General features: G+C 51.1%; 1 protein-coding gene across 1 annotated transcript; it reads right to left on the reverse strand.

The window, feature by feature from the left end:
• Position 1: 1 nt before the first annotated feature.
• On the reverse strand, positions 2–14161 carry PYGM (glycogen phosphorylase, muscle associated). The gene is made up of 20 exons (XM_080913472.1): positions 13848–14161; positions 12755–12856; positions 12601–12679; positions 12420–12523; positions 12066–12197; positions 10515–10626; positions 10340–10422; positions 9816–9959; positions 9458–9550; positions 9124–9270; positions 8816–8979; positions 8334–8448; positions 7733–7834; positions 7250–7397; positions 6214–6272; positions 5962–6103; positions 4826–5033; positions 707–841; positions 519–585; positions 2–407 (listed from the first exon to the last, which is right to left on the reverse strand). Exons 1-20 carry the CDS (start codon positions 14088–14090, stop codon positions 258–260), a joined length of 2529 nt encoding a protein of 842 aa, XP_080769598.1. The 5' UTR covers positions 14091–14161; the 3' UTR covers positions 2–257.
• Positions 14162–14549: the final 388 nt, after the last annotated feature.

Here is a 14549-nt window from a genome sequence, read left to right on the forward strand (position 1 = left end):
ATCAGGGAGAGTCGATTTATTGGGGAGTGGGTGTACTTGGTTAGACCCCATACATAAATAAAAGGGGTAGGGAGTTGAAGGAAAAGAAGAGGGCAGGGTCTTTAGTCACACTGGGCATCAGGACCTAAAGACTGATAAAAGAGGCTTCAAAGGGGGGAGGGTAGAGATGTAATTTCTGGGGCCCACCCCCTGGAGTGGGCCTAACCCCAGGAATTGCAAACAGACTCAAGAGCAGGTATGGGGTCTGGTGTGGAAGCTCAGATCTTCTCATCCGGGGCTGGCAGACGCTGGCGAGAAGGTTCAACACCCCAGATCTCCCGGGCATACTGGGCAATAGTGCGATCACTGGAAAACTTGCCAGAGGTGGCTATGTTCCTGATCACCATCCTTGTCCACTCTCTTGGGTTCTGGAGACAGCAAGGGAATCTAGGCTCATTCTGCCAGCAGGCTGGTTCCACTCTCCCTCATCCCCAAGCCAGAACCAAAACCCTGCCAGCCCCTGACCAATGGCCCCTCACCTTGTACAACTCACTGACTCTGTCCTGGCATTTAATATATTCCTCATAATCTGCAAAGACTTTAAACCTAGAGGAGGAAGGAGACACCAGAGCTCTGTGAGGTCAAAGGCCAAGTCCCCAGCCAGCTTCCCCACCCACCCAACCCTGTTCATCCGAGAGCCTCCATGCAGCCTAGCCAGACAGCTCACCGGTCATGGTGCATGAGCATGTTGACAATGTCCTTGAACAGGTCAGGCTGTTTGGGGGAGAAGAAGCCACTGCTTAACTGTTCGATGATCTGCCGAAGCTCGGGAATTCGGTCGTAGTACTCCTGGGCGTTGTACCTGCCAGAGCATACCTGTGCTCAGCTCCCCAGAGAAAAGCTGGGCAGACCCGAGGCCCAGGGCCTCCCCAGCTCCAATGCAGTCTAGCTTTTCTCCCCTTCACAGATGGAAACACTCAGGCCCAGGGAAGACAAAAGATGAATCCGGGGCTGTAGCAGTGGCTCAGTGCACGTATGTATACACAAACACACACCCCTAATTTAAAAAAAAAAAAAAGCAAACACAAAGACAAGTCTTGGTTCTCAAGACTCCAAGTGAGGACCCATCTTTCAAGTGCTTGGAAAGCAGGCGGAGGGCCTGCCTGGTGTCAGAGGGGCCCTGGCTTCCATCCCCAGCTGCACCACAAAACAAAATCTTCAATGAAAGTCTTTTTCCACTGCCCCAAACCCACCTCTAACAGGCACATCCAAGGATGTGGCACTGAAGCTCCCACAGTCAGACCGAGCTCATTACAGGCTGGGGCCGGCTTTCCCTCACTGTCAAGGTAACATCCATTCAACCCTGTCTTAAACCCACCACAGAGATGCCTACCCTCCCTCCCTGACTCTCTGCCCCCTGACAGTCAACAACAGTCTCCTTCCAGTGATCCCAGGTCCTTGACTGCCCGGCTTTGTGACGCAGTCTCCACGCTGGCACGCTACCCTGTCCTCGGCAGTCAGATTGTTTTGAAAGCTGGAGTCTGGCCTTGAACATCCCAGATTGTTTGTTTGTTTGTTTGTTTGTCTTTCTTTTTTTCTGAGGCAGGGTCTTACTACATCACCCTGTCTGGCCTAGAACTCTGCATATAGATCGGGATGGTACAGACTGATTCGCCTGCCTCTGCCTCCAGAAATAGAGGTGTGCGCCACCGTGCCCCATTCAAAGTATGAAATTTCTAGGAAAAAGCTCTTTCAGCAGTAAATGCCAGCTCCCTGAAGCTGTTGGTGGAAGTGTAAAGTGGGACCAACCTGCCAGAAGTGTCTGAAACTCCATGCCTGAGACTTAGGAACTCTCACATCTTTGCCTCTGTGTGGGGCTGTGAGCATGCCTCACTAGGAAGGACAAGTTTCAGGGGCTCTTCACCACCTTTGTTGCTTGTTTTGGAGACGGGGTCTCTTTGACACTGTGTAAGACATGTTAGCCAGCCTGCCAGCTTCTGAGCCTCCCATCTCACATCTGTGCCTCCCTTTTTCTACGGGCTTCTTGGGATTACACACACTGTGCTCTGCTTCTGCATGGGTTCAGGTTGTCAGACTTGTAGCACAAGCACTCTTATCTACTGACCGATACGCTTGGCCCAAGAACTTTTTGATCCGTGAGTATTCACCTTCTAATATTTATCCCAAACTCAGCCACCTTTCATCTTAGCACTCAGGAGGCAGAAGCAGGCAGACCTCTGAGTTTAAGTCCAGCCTGGTCTACAAAGTGAGTTCCTGGACAGCCAGGGCAACACAGAGAAACCTTGTCTTAAAATACCAAAAATAAAAAAAATAAAATAAAATAAAAAGAACAGTTTGTTTTGCACACTACATAAAGCAGTAGGCTGGGCAGTAACCTTTTCATTTTCTTCCTTTTGAGCTAGGGCTTCATTGTAAAGGCCTGGATATTCTAGAACTTGCTGTATAAACCAGGCTGGCCATGAACTCAACAGTGACTTTCCTGCCTCTGCCTCCTAAGTACTAGAAGTAAAAGTATGAGCTACAACCATCTGGCTTCCCTAATAATTCTCAATGGAATAATCAAACAATGGGGCATTGACTGGAAAGTTGGCTCCCAGCAATAACATTTACAACAGTTTAGTTTTAATGCCCTGGGGTTTAGAATCAGTTACAAAATAGATTGGCTGGGAAGCTGAAGAGATGCTTCAGTCACTCAGTCTTCTGAGAGACCAGGGTTCAATTCCCAGCACCCACATGACAGTTCACAACTGTAACTCCTGCCCTAGGGAATCCAACTCTGGCTCCATGGCATAGGACACATATGCAGGTAGAACACTCACACATAAAAGTTTAAAAACATTTTTAAAAATATACAGCTTGGGGCTGGAGAGATGGCTCTGTGGTTAAGAGCACTGGCTGCTCTTCCAGAGGTCCCGAGTTCAATTCCCAGCAACCACATGGTGGCTCACAACCATCTGTAATGAGATCTGATGCCCTCTTCTGGTTTGTCTGAAGAGAGTGACAGTGTACTCACATACATAAATAAATATTATATATGTGTGTGTATATATATATATATATATATCTTGGCTGTAGCATGGAGCACTATTTAAACATTTACAAATTAGCCTGGTGCTACAGTACATACACATTTGTAATTCTGGCTCCCAGGGGTGGAAGCCAGAGGAGAGGAGTTCAGGGCTATCCAGGGCTCCATGAATCATATGAGATTACAATGCCAGACTTTTGGGTTTTGGTTTTGGAGACAGAGCTTCTCTGTGTAACCCTGGTTGTCTTGGAACTTGCTCTGTAGACCAGGCTGGCTTCACACTCAAAGAGATCCACCTGCCTCTGCCTGGGATTAAAGGCATACACCACCACTACCTGGTACCAATTATTTTCTTTGATGTTTTGTATCTCTCATTTTTGTTTGTGATATGTGTGTGTGTGTGTGTGCATGCATGCTGGGAAGTGTATGTGTACCCAGAGGCAGACAATAGTTGTCTTTAGTTTCCTGGGGCATGATCTCTCACTGAACTGAGTTAGCTAATTCAGCTATGCTAGCTGGTAGGCTTGCTTCAGGGTTTTCCTGCCTTTGCTATGCCTGGCTTTTTGTGGATGCTGGGAATCTAATCTTTGGTCCTCATGGCAAACTACTGTGCCATCGCCCTAGCCTTGTATTTTTCCAGTTAATGACCATATATTGTGTGTGTGTGTGTGTGTGTGTGTGTGTGTGTGTGTGTGTGTGTGTGCGCACCTATGCACGTGTGTGAGGCCAGAGGTCAACTTTGGGTGTTCCTCAAGTTCCTTGCATTTTTTGAGACAGGGTCTCCCACGGGCCTGGAACTTGTCAAATAGTCAAGGCCGACAGGTCAGTTGGGACCATGTTTGACTTTTTAAGTGGTTCAGCCTCAGGAGATTTTTCTACATCTTCTTCTGGCCTCTGCATTTATGTGGCATCATTCACTCACATACCCCCCACATAAACATAAATAAAAATAACAAAAGTAAATTTTTAAAAAATCACAATTGGGTTGGCAAGATGGCCCAGTGGTTAAGAGTACTTAATGTTCTTGGGAACTGAGGTTCCCAATGGCATCTAACAGTCATCTTTAATTTGGGTTCTAAGGGATTTGATGCCTCTAACCTCCAAAGACACTAGACATGTACATGGTATGCAGGCAAAATAAAATAAATACATATGCTCTTGGCCTCTTGCGCCCTTGCTCTCCCCCCTTACCCCTTCTCTCCCCATTCCCTTCCCCCCCTCCATGTGCTCATGGCCGGCCTCTGCCTCTCTACTCCTCTCCTCTTCTCTCTCCACCCCTACTACCTTCTTAACTCCCCTCCCCAGCCCTAAATAAACTCTATTCTGTACTATAAAAATACATACATACATACATACATACATACATACATACAAAATAAAACAAGTAAATCTAAAATATGAAGAGGCCAGCCCTGATCTACAGAGTAAGTTCCAGGACAGCCAGGGCTACACAGAAACCCTTTCTTGAAAAACAAACATAAAAAAGTAGCCAAGAAAGAGTCTCTCCTGAAGGATCGCTTTATCACTATTAAGTCTTTGTCCCTTTCTGCTGCAGTGTCCAGAAAACTAATGATTTAATTTTACCTCCAATTTCACAACAGTATTAAATTTCAACTTTCCTTTCCTCCCATTCTGTCACTTCCTCCTTTCTCCTCCCTTTAACCTTGTTTGCCACAAGCTCCCTTTCTAGTTTTCCAGCGTCTCGGCAGCCATAACTAAGATGCTGCACAGGCCAGCCAGTCTCTCCAGCATGCCTCTTGACTGTGAACCATTCATTCTGACACTCTGACCCCATACCCTCTCTGGTCCAGCCTTTCCACGTCCTCCACTCGCATGCCAAAGATGAAGAAATTCTCCTCCCCTGCCTCCTCTGCCATCTCCACGTTGGCACCATCCATGGTGCCAATGGTCAGAGCCCCATTGAGCATGAACTTCATGTTGCCAGTGCCTGAGGCCTCGGTGCCCGCGGTGGAGATCTGCTCTGAGAGGTCGGCGGCGGGAATAACTGCAGGGCGGCAGAAGAGACGCGGTCAGCCCCAGGAAGAGCCCCACCCGGCTGAGTTAGACACAGACAGATTCGGACACCTCTCTGCTTCAACCTGTGAGAGTCTACCGTCCAAGTTTCTCACCCTCAACCCAGCCTTTTACAGATTCCAACCTGAACCTGTCCCTCTAATGTTTTTGTTGTTTGGCACTGGGCTTCACCACATAGCCCCAGCTAACCTGGAACTTCCTGTGTGCACATAGGCTGGCCTTAAACTCACTGTGTGATCTTTCTTTTTCTTATATAAGTACACAGTGGCTGTCTTCAGACACACCAGAAGAGGGCATCAGATCCCATTACAGATGGTTGTGAGCCACCATGTGGTTGCTGGGATTTGAACTCAGGACCTCTGGAAGAGCAGCCAGTGCTCTTAACCGCTGAGCCATCTCTCCAGCCTCACTGTGTGATCTTTTCACTGATATAGTTTTTTTCAGGTTTTGTTTGGTTTCCTTGTACAGGTATGGTGTGTGTCTGCACGTGTTTATGTGTGTGTGCACGCGTGTGTGTGCACGTGCGTGCACACACATGTTATGTAGTCCTCCTCAGTTGTTTTCCATCTTATTATTTTTTAAATAATTTTTATTTTATTTTATGGATGGGGCATTTTGGCTGCATGTATATGTACCACATGCATGCAGTGCCTGTAGTGGCCAGAAGAGGGCAACAGATCTCCTAGGACTGCCGCTTCAGAGACTTGAAACTGCCACATGGGTGCTGGGAATCAAACCCAGATCACCTGGACAAACAGCCAGTGCTCTTAACCCCTCAGCCACCTCTCCAGCCCCTCCGATTTCTTCTTTACCCTGACCACAGGCCAGGAGAAAATGGCTAAAGCCTCCTCTGGCACTGAACTAGTCAGAGCTCCCTGTGCAGCTACTGCAGCACCCACCTTTCTCTGCCAGTGAGACTCGGTAGTTCTCCAGGAAGATCACTCGGAGGCGGTCTCCTACCGCAGGGTCGTGGTTGACCACATCCCCAATGGCAGTGATGAGCTTGATGATCATCTTAGCCATGTGGTACCCGGGAGCAGCCTGTGGAACAGTCTGGGGTCAGTGTCTCACCCTCCTTCCCCACACCTTGATCTTGTGACTGCCCAGGCATATGTTCAAGATACAGGGCCAGTCTGCCCTAGGTTTCTCACCTTGCCTCCGATCATGATAGTCCTTGGCACCATGAATCTACTGGGCTCCCTTTTGATGCCTGTAGAGAAGAGAAGCATCAAGCCTGGGCAGGCAGCCATAGCCAGGGCTGGTACATGGGCAGTGTCAGCATGGGTTGGTCACTTTGTTCTGTGTCTGTCACTCCTTCACTGAGCCTCGGTTTGTTCTGTGGTGTGGGGTGTGGTAGTTAATGCTGCCAACTTGACAAAATCTAGAATCACCTGGTGGGCTGCGGGGGCAGGGGGGAAGGCAGGCCTTTGGCCATGTCAGTAAGGGGTCGTCTCTATTATATTAATGGAGAGGTGACACTTTTCCCTAGGTGTTCTGTACTGTGTGGGAGTGGAGAAAGCGGGGCCAGCGAGATGGTTTAGCAGGCAACAGCACTGGCTGCCGAGTCCGATGACCTGAGTTCAAGCCTTGGGGTGCACAAAGTCGAAGGAGAGCACTAACTCTTGAAAGTTATCCTCCGAGGGTGTGATACATCATGGTATGCACACATGCACAGAACACGCAATAAATAAGCAAATGTAAAATAAGCTATGTAAGAACAGAGGGTCAGACATGATAGTGCATGCTTTCAGCACTAAGGCAGAGACAGACAGAGCTCTGTGAGCTCAAGGGGAGCCTGGTCTACACAGAAGTTCCAGGCAAGCTGAGGCTACATAGTGAGATCCTACCTCAGAAAGAGAGAGGGGAGGCGCCACTGCTGTGCATAATCTACCGCTCCCGTTCTCTGCTCTTGACTGAAGACTGAATGTGACTAGCTGCTTCAAGTACTTGACCTCCCCACAGTGACAGGCTGTAATTGGGAATGCTGAGCCACATAAACCCCCTTTCCTTAAGCGCTTTCGTTGGACAATCTTATGACAGCAACAGGAAATGAAACTAAGATATGGGAATAACACCACATCATCTAAGGGAGTCACCAGCCCTCAGGAGATGCCCATCTAGCCGCTGGTGGCACTCTGGGAAATGCTGGGCCCTGGGGACGGAGCCCGGTAGGTCACAGCCACTCACGGTTATACAAAGTGATGATATGAAGACAATTGAGAAGCTGGCGCTTGTATTCGTGAATCCTTTTCACTTGGACATCGAAGAGGGAGTTGGGGTTGATGTGGACCTTGTATTCCCGCTCGAGGTATGCAGAAAATTTCAACTTGTTTTCCTACAGGTTGAAGAGGCAGAAGGCTCATCAGTGGTGCTTCAGCTCCAAAAAAAAAAAAAAAAAGAAAAGAAAACCCCACAAAATCCTCATTGTCTCCCTCACACAGATCCAGGAGAAGCTCACCTACTACTACTCCCCTCAGCCCCTGCACCAAGGCAGACATTATTAATCAATGTCAGCATCCTCTTAACAATAGCAGATAGCTTCCCACCACTGACAGTCTGGTGGGAGAGATGGACTCTCGTGGCCTCTCCTGACCCAGCCATCAGACCCCTTCCTGTCCTCTCCAGATGCTAGCCCTGAGGCAGGAGTTCCAGGTTGCAGGGCCTCCCCACCTGCTTCACTTTGGCCACATCACGGATAAAGGCTTCATCATCCACATAGGAGAGGAGCTTGCGCAGCTGGTCCAGATCTGAGATGTACTCCTCACCAATGCGCTGTGGGAAGACAGCTTTCAGCCAAGACTACCCCATCCTGGCCTCCCTCCTGCAGGCTAACTAGACTCTTCCACCTTGGACTTCTCTTCCCAAAGCCGCCTAGCCAGAGGAATGTGAATACACCCATCTTTCTACTGTACTAACACTGAACCCTCCGGTGACTGCTTCACATGACCCCAGCAGGCCTCCTGACCTCTGGCCTTTCCTTCTGTTGGCATGACCTTGTCCAGCCTCCCCACCAACCCCCTGCCCCTTTGCAGTCTCCCTTCAGATGTGACAACACCTTCCGTTAGACTGTGAACTCTAGCAGGTTAGCCTCTAGATAGCCAAAGGGCAAGCTTGTTCAAGTAAGAAAGCAGTGCCTTTTCCTCCAAGTGGATGTCAGCCTGGGGAACACAGTACAGGACTGCAGTGCGGAAGCTGGGGCTGCTGTATAGGGAGCTAACCACCTGACTATTTTGTCGCCACCTACACTGGTCCTGTCAGCGTGAGCTCTCACCTCAGCGATGACCTCTGCCAGCCCCGGGTTACACAGAACCAGCCAGCGCCGAGGGGTGATGCCGTTGGTCTTGTTCTGGAATTTGTGAGGCTCCAGCTCATAAAAGTCTTTGAAGCTGCAGGTTGGGATTACCATTAACCTGGGAAGCACTCTCCTATCGAGCTCCCTATTTTATTTATTTATTTATTATTCCTGTAAGAGGCCTGAATGCAGGTGCTGACCTGGGGCAGGTAGGGGTGCTGTATGTAAGAGGAGGTCAACAGGGACAGGATTGTACTGAAAAGAGGCTAGTGTGTTCTAAGAATGGGTCCACCATGAGGTGGGTGAGAGAGCTCAGCGTTATGGTTGCTTGCTGCTAAGTCGGCCCTGAGTCACAGGGTGGAAGGTCACTCAGGGGAAGGGTCTGCCCAGGAAATCCTGGCTGGTGTCAAGTGAAGGGGCGGGGCCTACGCAGCGGAAGCCTGGCTTGTGGAGAATCTTACATGGTTTTCTTGAGGATCTCCGAATGGATGCGAGCCACGCCGTTGACTGCGTGCGAGCCAGCAATGCACAGGTGTGCCATGTTGATGCGTTTCACTGCTCCTTCCTCCACGAGTGACATGCGTCGCAGCCTATCTACGTCCCCAGGAAATGCGGCCGCCACCCGCTGTGCCCCCAAAGAGCCCAGAGCTAAGACCAGGATCCGGACCCAGGATTAGTCTCTACTTCCCCTCCCTCAACCCCACAGACTGAGCCCATAGGCTTCCTGAGTTCAAGGCTAGGGTCCCACTACCACGCTGTCCCAGCTCACGTTAAGGAAACGCTGGTTGATCTCGTAAATGATCTGCAGGTGGCGGGGAAGCAGTGTCTCCATGAGGTGCACCGGCCAGCGCTCCAGGGCTTCAGGCAGCACTGTGTGGTTGGTGTAGGCACAGGTCCTCACTGTCACGTCCCAGGCCTGGGATACAGTGTAGTAAGTCGGGACAGATGTTCTCCACCCACTGTGTGGTATATGGCTCCCCCAGGGCCCAGCTGGGTTTCAGCAAGCTCTCTGGTCCACTGCTGACCTTCTATCTCACGCTAGTAAAGAGACCCTGGGACAGTGGGGACTTCACTCCTGTAGGGGTGAAGTGGCTGATACCTACCTTGTCCCAGTCCAGTCGTTCTAGGTCCACCAGAATCCTCATTAGTTCAGGGATGGCCAAAGAAGGGTGGGTGTCATTGAGCTGGATGGCCACCTGTGGAGAGGAGTGGCTAATCAGGAAGGGTTCCAGACCAAGGATGATTGTAAATGCTCCTCGCCCCTTCTGTGTCCCCAAAAGGCCGAATGAAGTTCTGTGGTTGAGCTGAGACCAGGCATGGTGGCAGCTGGAGTGGTATCCTGAGCTGAGCAAGTCATTCCCCAACAAGCTCCCAGCCTCCACTCCTCGAAGTGAGGCTGGAAGGAAGAGGCCATGGGACTCAAGGGAGAGGGAGACAGAAGCCTTCAGACCAGCATGCTACCTTATCTGGGAAGGCGTCAAAGTTTGTGCGCACAGGATCACGGCTGCCAAACTTGGAGGACTTGAAGCGCCGGATGATGTCCTGGAGGGTGGCAGCCACCACAAAGTACTCCTGCTTCAGCCGCAACTCCTTCCCTTCAAAGAACTAAGGTGCAAGGCAGAATGTGGTTGCGATGGCAGGGGTTGGGCCCCAAACTACTGTGGGTGTGACCAGGAGAGCCCCTACCACACAATGTCCTAGAGGCCTAAACTGCCCCCACCCTCTGGACCCAGGGGTCTTTACCCCACCAAGTAACTATAGCAGATGGTATCAGAAAGACAGATGAACGAGGAATCCTGTGAGGGTTCCCCAGGAAAACAGCTCTCAGGAAATGGCATACCCCAACCCCTCCCTCAGGACTCAAAGATTTGATAGGACACACAGGGACAGCAATAAAGGACTAGGATAGTTACAAAGGTCCCGGGGCTACCCTGTCCCTCCCCAAGGATTTGGGTTTCCAGTCTCCAGTTTGAAGGGCAACGCACATTATCATTGGGGTACAAAACACGTGAGATGTTCTCAGCCAGGTTTCGGTCCAGCACAGCCTGGATGTAGCCGCCAACATTGACTGAGGGACAAAATGGGTCAGGGTGAGGCTAGGGCTGGGCATGAGCCAAGCAGAGGTGACAAGGGCTGCCAGCTACCAGCAGAGGGACTCACAGTCCTTGAGGTTGAAGTCATTAGGTGCCTTGGCCGACCAGAGGCGCATGGTGTTGACAACGTTGTTTCGATAGCCAGGAACGGGAGTGTCATAGGGCATGGCCAACACTACCTACAGGGGGTACCTGAGTCAGAATCCAGCCCAGAGGAGTACCTGAGTTTGATTGGTGGGGCCTCCCCCACCAAGAGCTGAAGTTCAAATCCTTGTCACTGAACTCTGCCAGTGCCCAAGGTAGACTGCAGTTTCCCCAGTGAGGTTTGCTAGCTGGTTTCCCAGAAGCAAGTCATGGAACCTCTATGAGCCTCATCTATAAGAAGAAGCCAGGCCTGCTGGTACAGGCCTGGAATCCCAGCCACTGGAGAAGTTAAGGCCAGAGGATCATAAGTTCAAGGCTTGCCTAGGTTAGCCGGTGAGTTCAAACCAGCCTGGGCAATAAGGGGCTAAGGATATAGCTCAGCGGTTCAGTACATGCCAAACAGGAGCAAGACCTCTCAGTCCTCAGCACTGCAGTAAGTAATTAAATAAGGCCTCTCCAGCAACCCCATAATCCCAACACCTGCTTCCTTAGACTACCATGAGGATTATGGGAAGGGAGAGAGTGACAAATGTAGCTGCTCCACATCCTGGCCTGATCAAATGAGACCACAATAGACTCAGGAGAGGGCTGGGGATCTTGGGTTCAGGATAATTACACAGTGGTCAACTCTATCTGGCCTTACATCTAGGTAGCCACTGGGCTAGTTATCAGTAACCAATGCCAGCCCTGCCTCCCATGATCTGTAAGTACCAATTTGCTACACAGAACTGCCAGCTACTACAATACCAGCGGCAGCTCCAGAGGAGTTAATATGGGGCCTCACCTTCCTGCCCAGACACCAAGCAACATCCTTGGTGGGGCAGAGGGGAATGCAGGTGAGAGAGACAGAGAGACTGTTTGAACAGACAGCAGGTTGAAAGCCAGAGGGAGCCAGGTCTCTAACTTTCCAGCCAGAGCTAAATGTGCCAGGCTGCCCGGGGCTCCTGGCATGTGCGGCAGCAGCTCTGAATGGGCCCCGGGCGGAGATGAAAGATCAACAAACTCCATTTCCAAGGTCTAGGGGTTCCCATGCAGCCTTGGAGGAGACTGATAACTACAGCCACAGGATGGGGGCATCCAGGTGGCCTCTCAGACTCCCTCAACTTGCTGTGTGGCTTTGAGCATGCCAGTGCCACCCAAGAGGCGCCATTTTCTTTCCTTCATCAGCTCCCCAGCACAGGTATGCAGAGATCACTACAATCACTGCGCTAAGTCTTGTGTTGAGGCAAGAAGCTGGCCAGGGTGGAGTGATGCTGGAGGAGGGATAGTTCATTCTTCTCCCAGAGTTGAACTTTGCCTACCGTGATGGATGGATAACTCTGGCTGGCATCACCCCGCTCTGCTGTGTGACCTCCAGTAACTCTCTTGACCTATCTGAGCTTTAGTGTTCACCTTTGTAAAATGGCATGGGGTTCAGTATCCTTCCACCTCTTTCCCGTGTCCCCCCAGAAGCCATAGCTGTGTTCATCTTCACCTGTGTGTCCACCCACTTGGCCCCCTGGCTGCTGTGCTCCACCCGACCGTAGAAGTGCACAGGCAGTGTGAACTCTGGGCGGGCCTTCTCCCAGGGGTTGCCATAGCGAAGCCAGTCATCAGCTTCTTCCATCTAGAGGATTGGGGAAAACACAGGTGACATGAGCTCCAGGTACTCACACAGGATCACCCAGAAGGACATAGTATGCCCCAAGCATTCCACAGGAGTTGACCACAGGGGTCACCAGGCTTTTGGAGAAAAGGATGTTTCTCTGGGGAGCTGGGGATGGACAACCAAATGAAGAAGCTCTCTATTGTGACTGAGTCCCACAAGGTTGGGGTCTAGGTGGCTCACCTGCCAGCCCCCAGAGATCTTCTGATTAAAAATCCCAAATTCATAGCGGATCCCGTAGCCATAGGCAGCTAGCCCCAGTGTAGCCATGGAATCCAAGAAGCAAGCTGTGAGTACAGAGAACTGGCATCAAGGATCCATCGTAAGAAACTCCTCTGTCCTACCCGACAAGCTACGGACTCACCTGCCAGGCGTCCCAGGCCCCCATTGCCCAACCCTGCATCCTCCTCGATCTCCTCCAGCTCCTCCATGTCCAAGCCCAGCTAAGGGAAGGAGTGGCAGCCATCAGAACCAAGTGCCAGCATGAGAACCTCCCCAACCTTAAGTGCTTCCCCCACCTGATATGTGGCCTCATCGCAGGCATTCTCCAAGGCCAGGTTCACCATGGTGTTCTGGAGTGTCCGCCCCATGTAGAATTCCAAAGACAGGTAGTAGATCCTCTGCCCAGAGACAGGCAAACAGGGAAGAGGATCAGGACCACCCCACTGACGTTCAGCTCAGGCAGGAACAGCTGGGTCTGAACCTCTCACCCTCCTGCCCTACTGCCAGGCCCCAGCATGTCTCATCTCTTTTCTGCTGGCTCTTTTCTGCCTGCTCAGAGTAGCTGTTTTACTTTGGAGCCAAACAGAAAAGAAAGATGATGCCCCTGTATTCCTTTGAAATGCATTTCAATCTGGCCTCGGTTTCCTCTTCTAAAGAATAAGGCTGGCCAGTCCTATCCCACATGTGAGAAGTGGGAACCCCTTTTGAGGTACATATCCCTCCTAATATAGCCCATCAGGAAGTCAGGGCATTGAGAAGCAGCTCTGAGTGCAAAGGCCCAAAGGAAAGTCATTTTCAAGGTCATATGGTGACTCAGGGCTGGAACTGCCTTCTGTTCATGCAATGCTGTTCCCCTTCGCCCCTAAGCCTCAGTCTGGAGATGAGCAGAAGCATGAAGATGCTGAAGGTACTGTCTCCCCATTTCCTGGGCCTCTCCCTGCCCCTCCCCCACTCCGGTTGTGGGGTGTTAGGTTCCTGACATTTACCAGTGACCCTACCAGATATTTGATACCTGCTATGCCAGCTGCCCCAGCTTTGCCCTGCCTGTGGCACACGCAGACTGTGCCATGCATACATTTGATGACATGTCCTTCTATGCCAGGTCCAAACCGGGCCACAGGGGTATACATTTCCTGCTCACTAGCAGCCCCTCCGACCATGTCTGGCACATGTGTAGCCTGCCTACTCTGAGCATGCTTAGGTCTCCCTCCTCAGTACTTGGTCTACCCTAGACCCCCAATCCCAGACTCCTAAAACAGCAATTAATTTTGCTGTAGAAACTTGGGCCTCAACTCATGAAGGGACTACCGCTTGCTTGGGATATCTCAGCTCTCTGCTGGGCCCTATTCCCAGCTAATTTCCCACCCAGGGCGTCCCCTCCTGTAGCACCTTGGGGTCCTTTTCGTAGTAATGCTGCTGTGTGCGGATCCAGCGTCCCACGAGGTGGTCCCGCACGGTGTGAGCCAGTGCAAAATAGTAATCTCTCGGAGTGGCCACATTACGATCCTTGACCAGGGTGAAATGTAGGTGGCGGTTGAAGTTCTTTTTCAGCTCAGACACATTTTCCACGCCGGCTAGGCCACGAACACTGATTTGCTTTCTCTTATCCTGGTCTGAAAGAGGCCTGGACATGGCTGCAGGAGGGTGGGCTCAACTGGACAGATGATGGCCTCGGTGCCCCCAACCAGGGAGTGGAGCTGCCCAGCTGTGAGGGGATTTAAAGCCTGGCTCAGGGCAGCATGCCACGCCTCCCCGGACGTGGGAGGGTCTTGGCCATGAAGCTCAGGGAGCTATTTTGGGGGCAAGTCGAGAGGAGGGAGGAACAAGCTCCCCACAGCCCAGGGAGGGGTGTGTTCACAGCTGACCCACTTCTTTCAGGATTCCTAAGCCTTCTGGCTTTGTCTACTGGCCGCTGGCTTTTGGAAGATTGGAGCAGGGTACTTCAGACAGAGTGGGACTCATCTGTAAGGCCTGAGGCTTGCCTAAAGCATTCTGATTGATACTCTCCTAAGACATTATCCAATTGGGGTCCCTTCTTGAACTACAGATGAAAGGTAGGACCTGATTCTGGACCTCTTTAGAGAGGCCAAA

Source organism: Micromys minutus (assembly GCF_963924665.1).
Source record: "Micromys minutus genome assembly, chromosome: 2".
NCBI classification, from domain to species: Eukaryota; Metazoa; Chordata; class Mammalia; order Rodentia; family Muridae; genus Micromys; species Micromys minutus.

Coding starts and splice junctions, on each gene's coding strand:
- PYGM (XM_080913472.1), bottom strand. CDS start 14,090: ATGTCCAGGCCTCTTTCAGACCAGGATAAGAGAAAGCAAATCAGTGTT. Junction 12,524..12,600: donor GGGCCTGGGACGCCTGGCAG/GTGAGTCCGTAG, acceptor CTGTACTCACAG/CTTGCTTCTTGGATTCCATG. Junction 842..4,825: donor GAAAGGCTGGACCAGAGAGG/GTATGGGGTCAG, acceptor ATGCTCTGGCAG/GTACAACGCCCAGGAGTACT.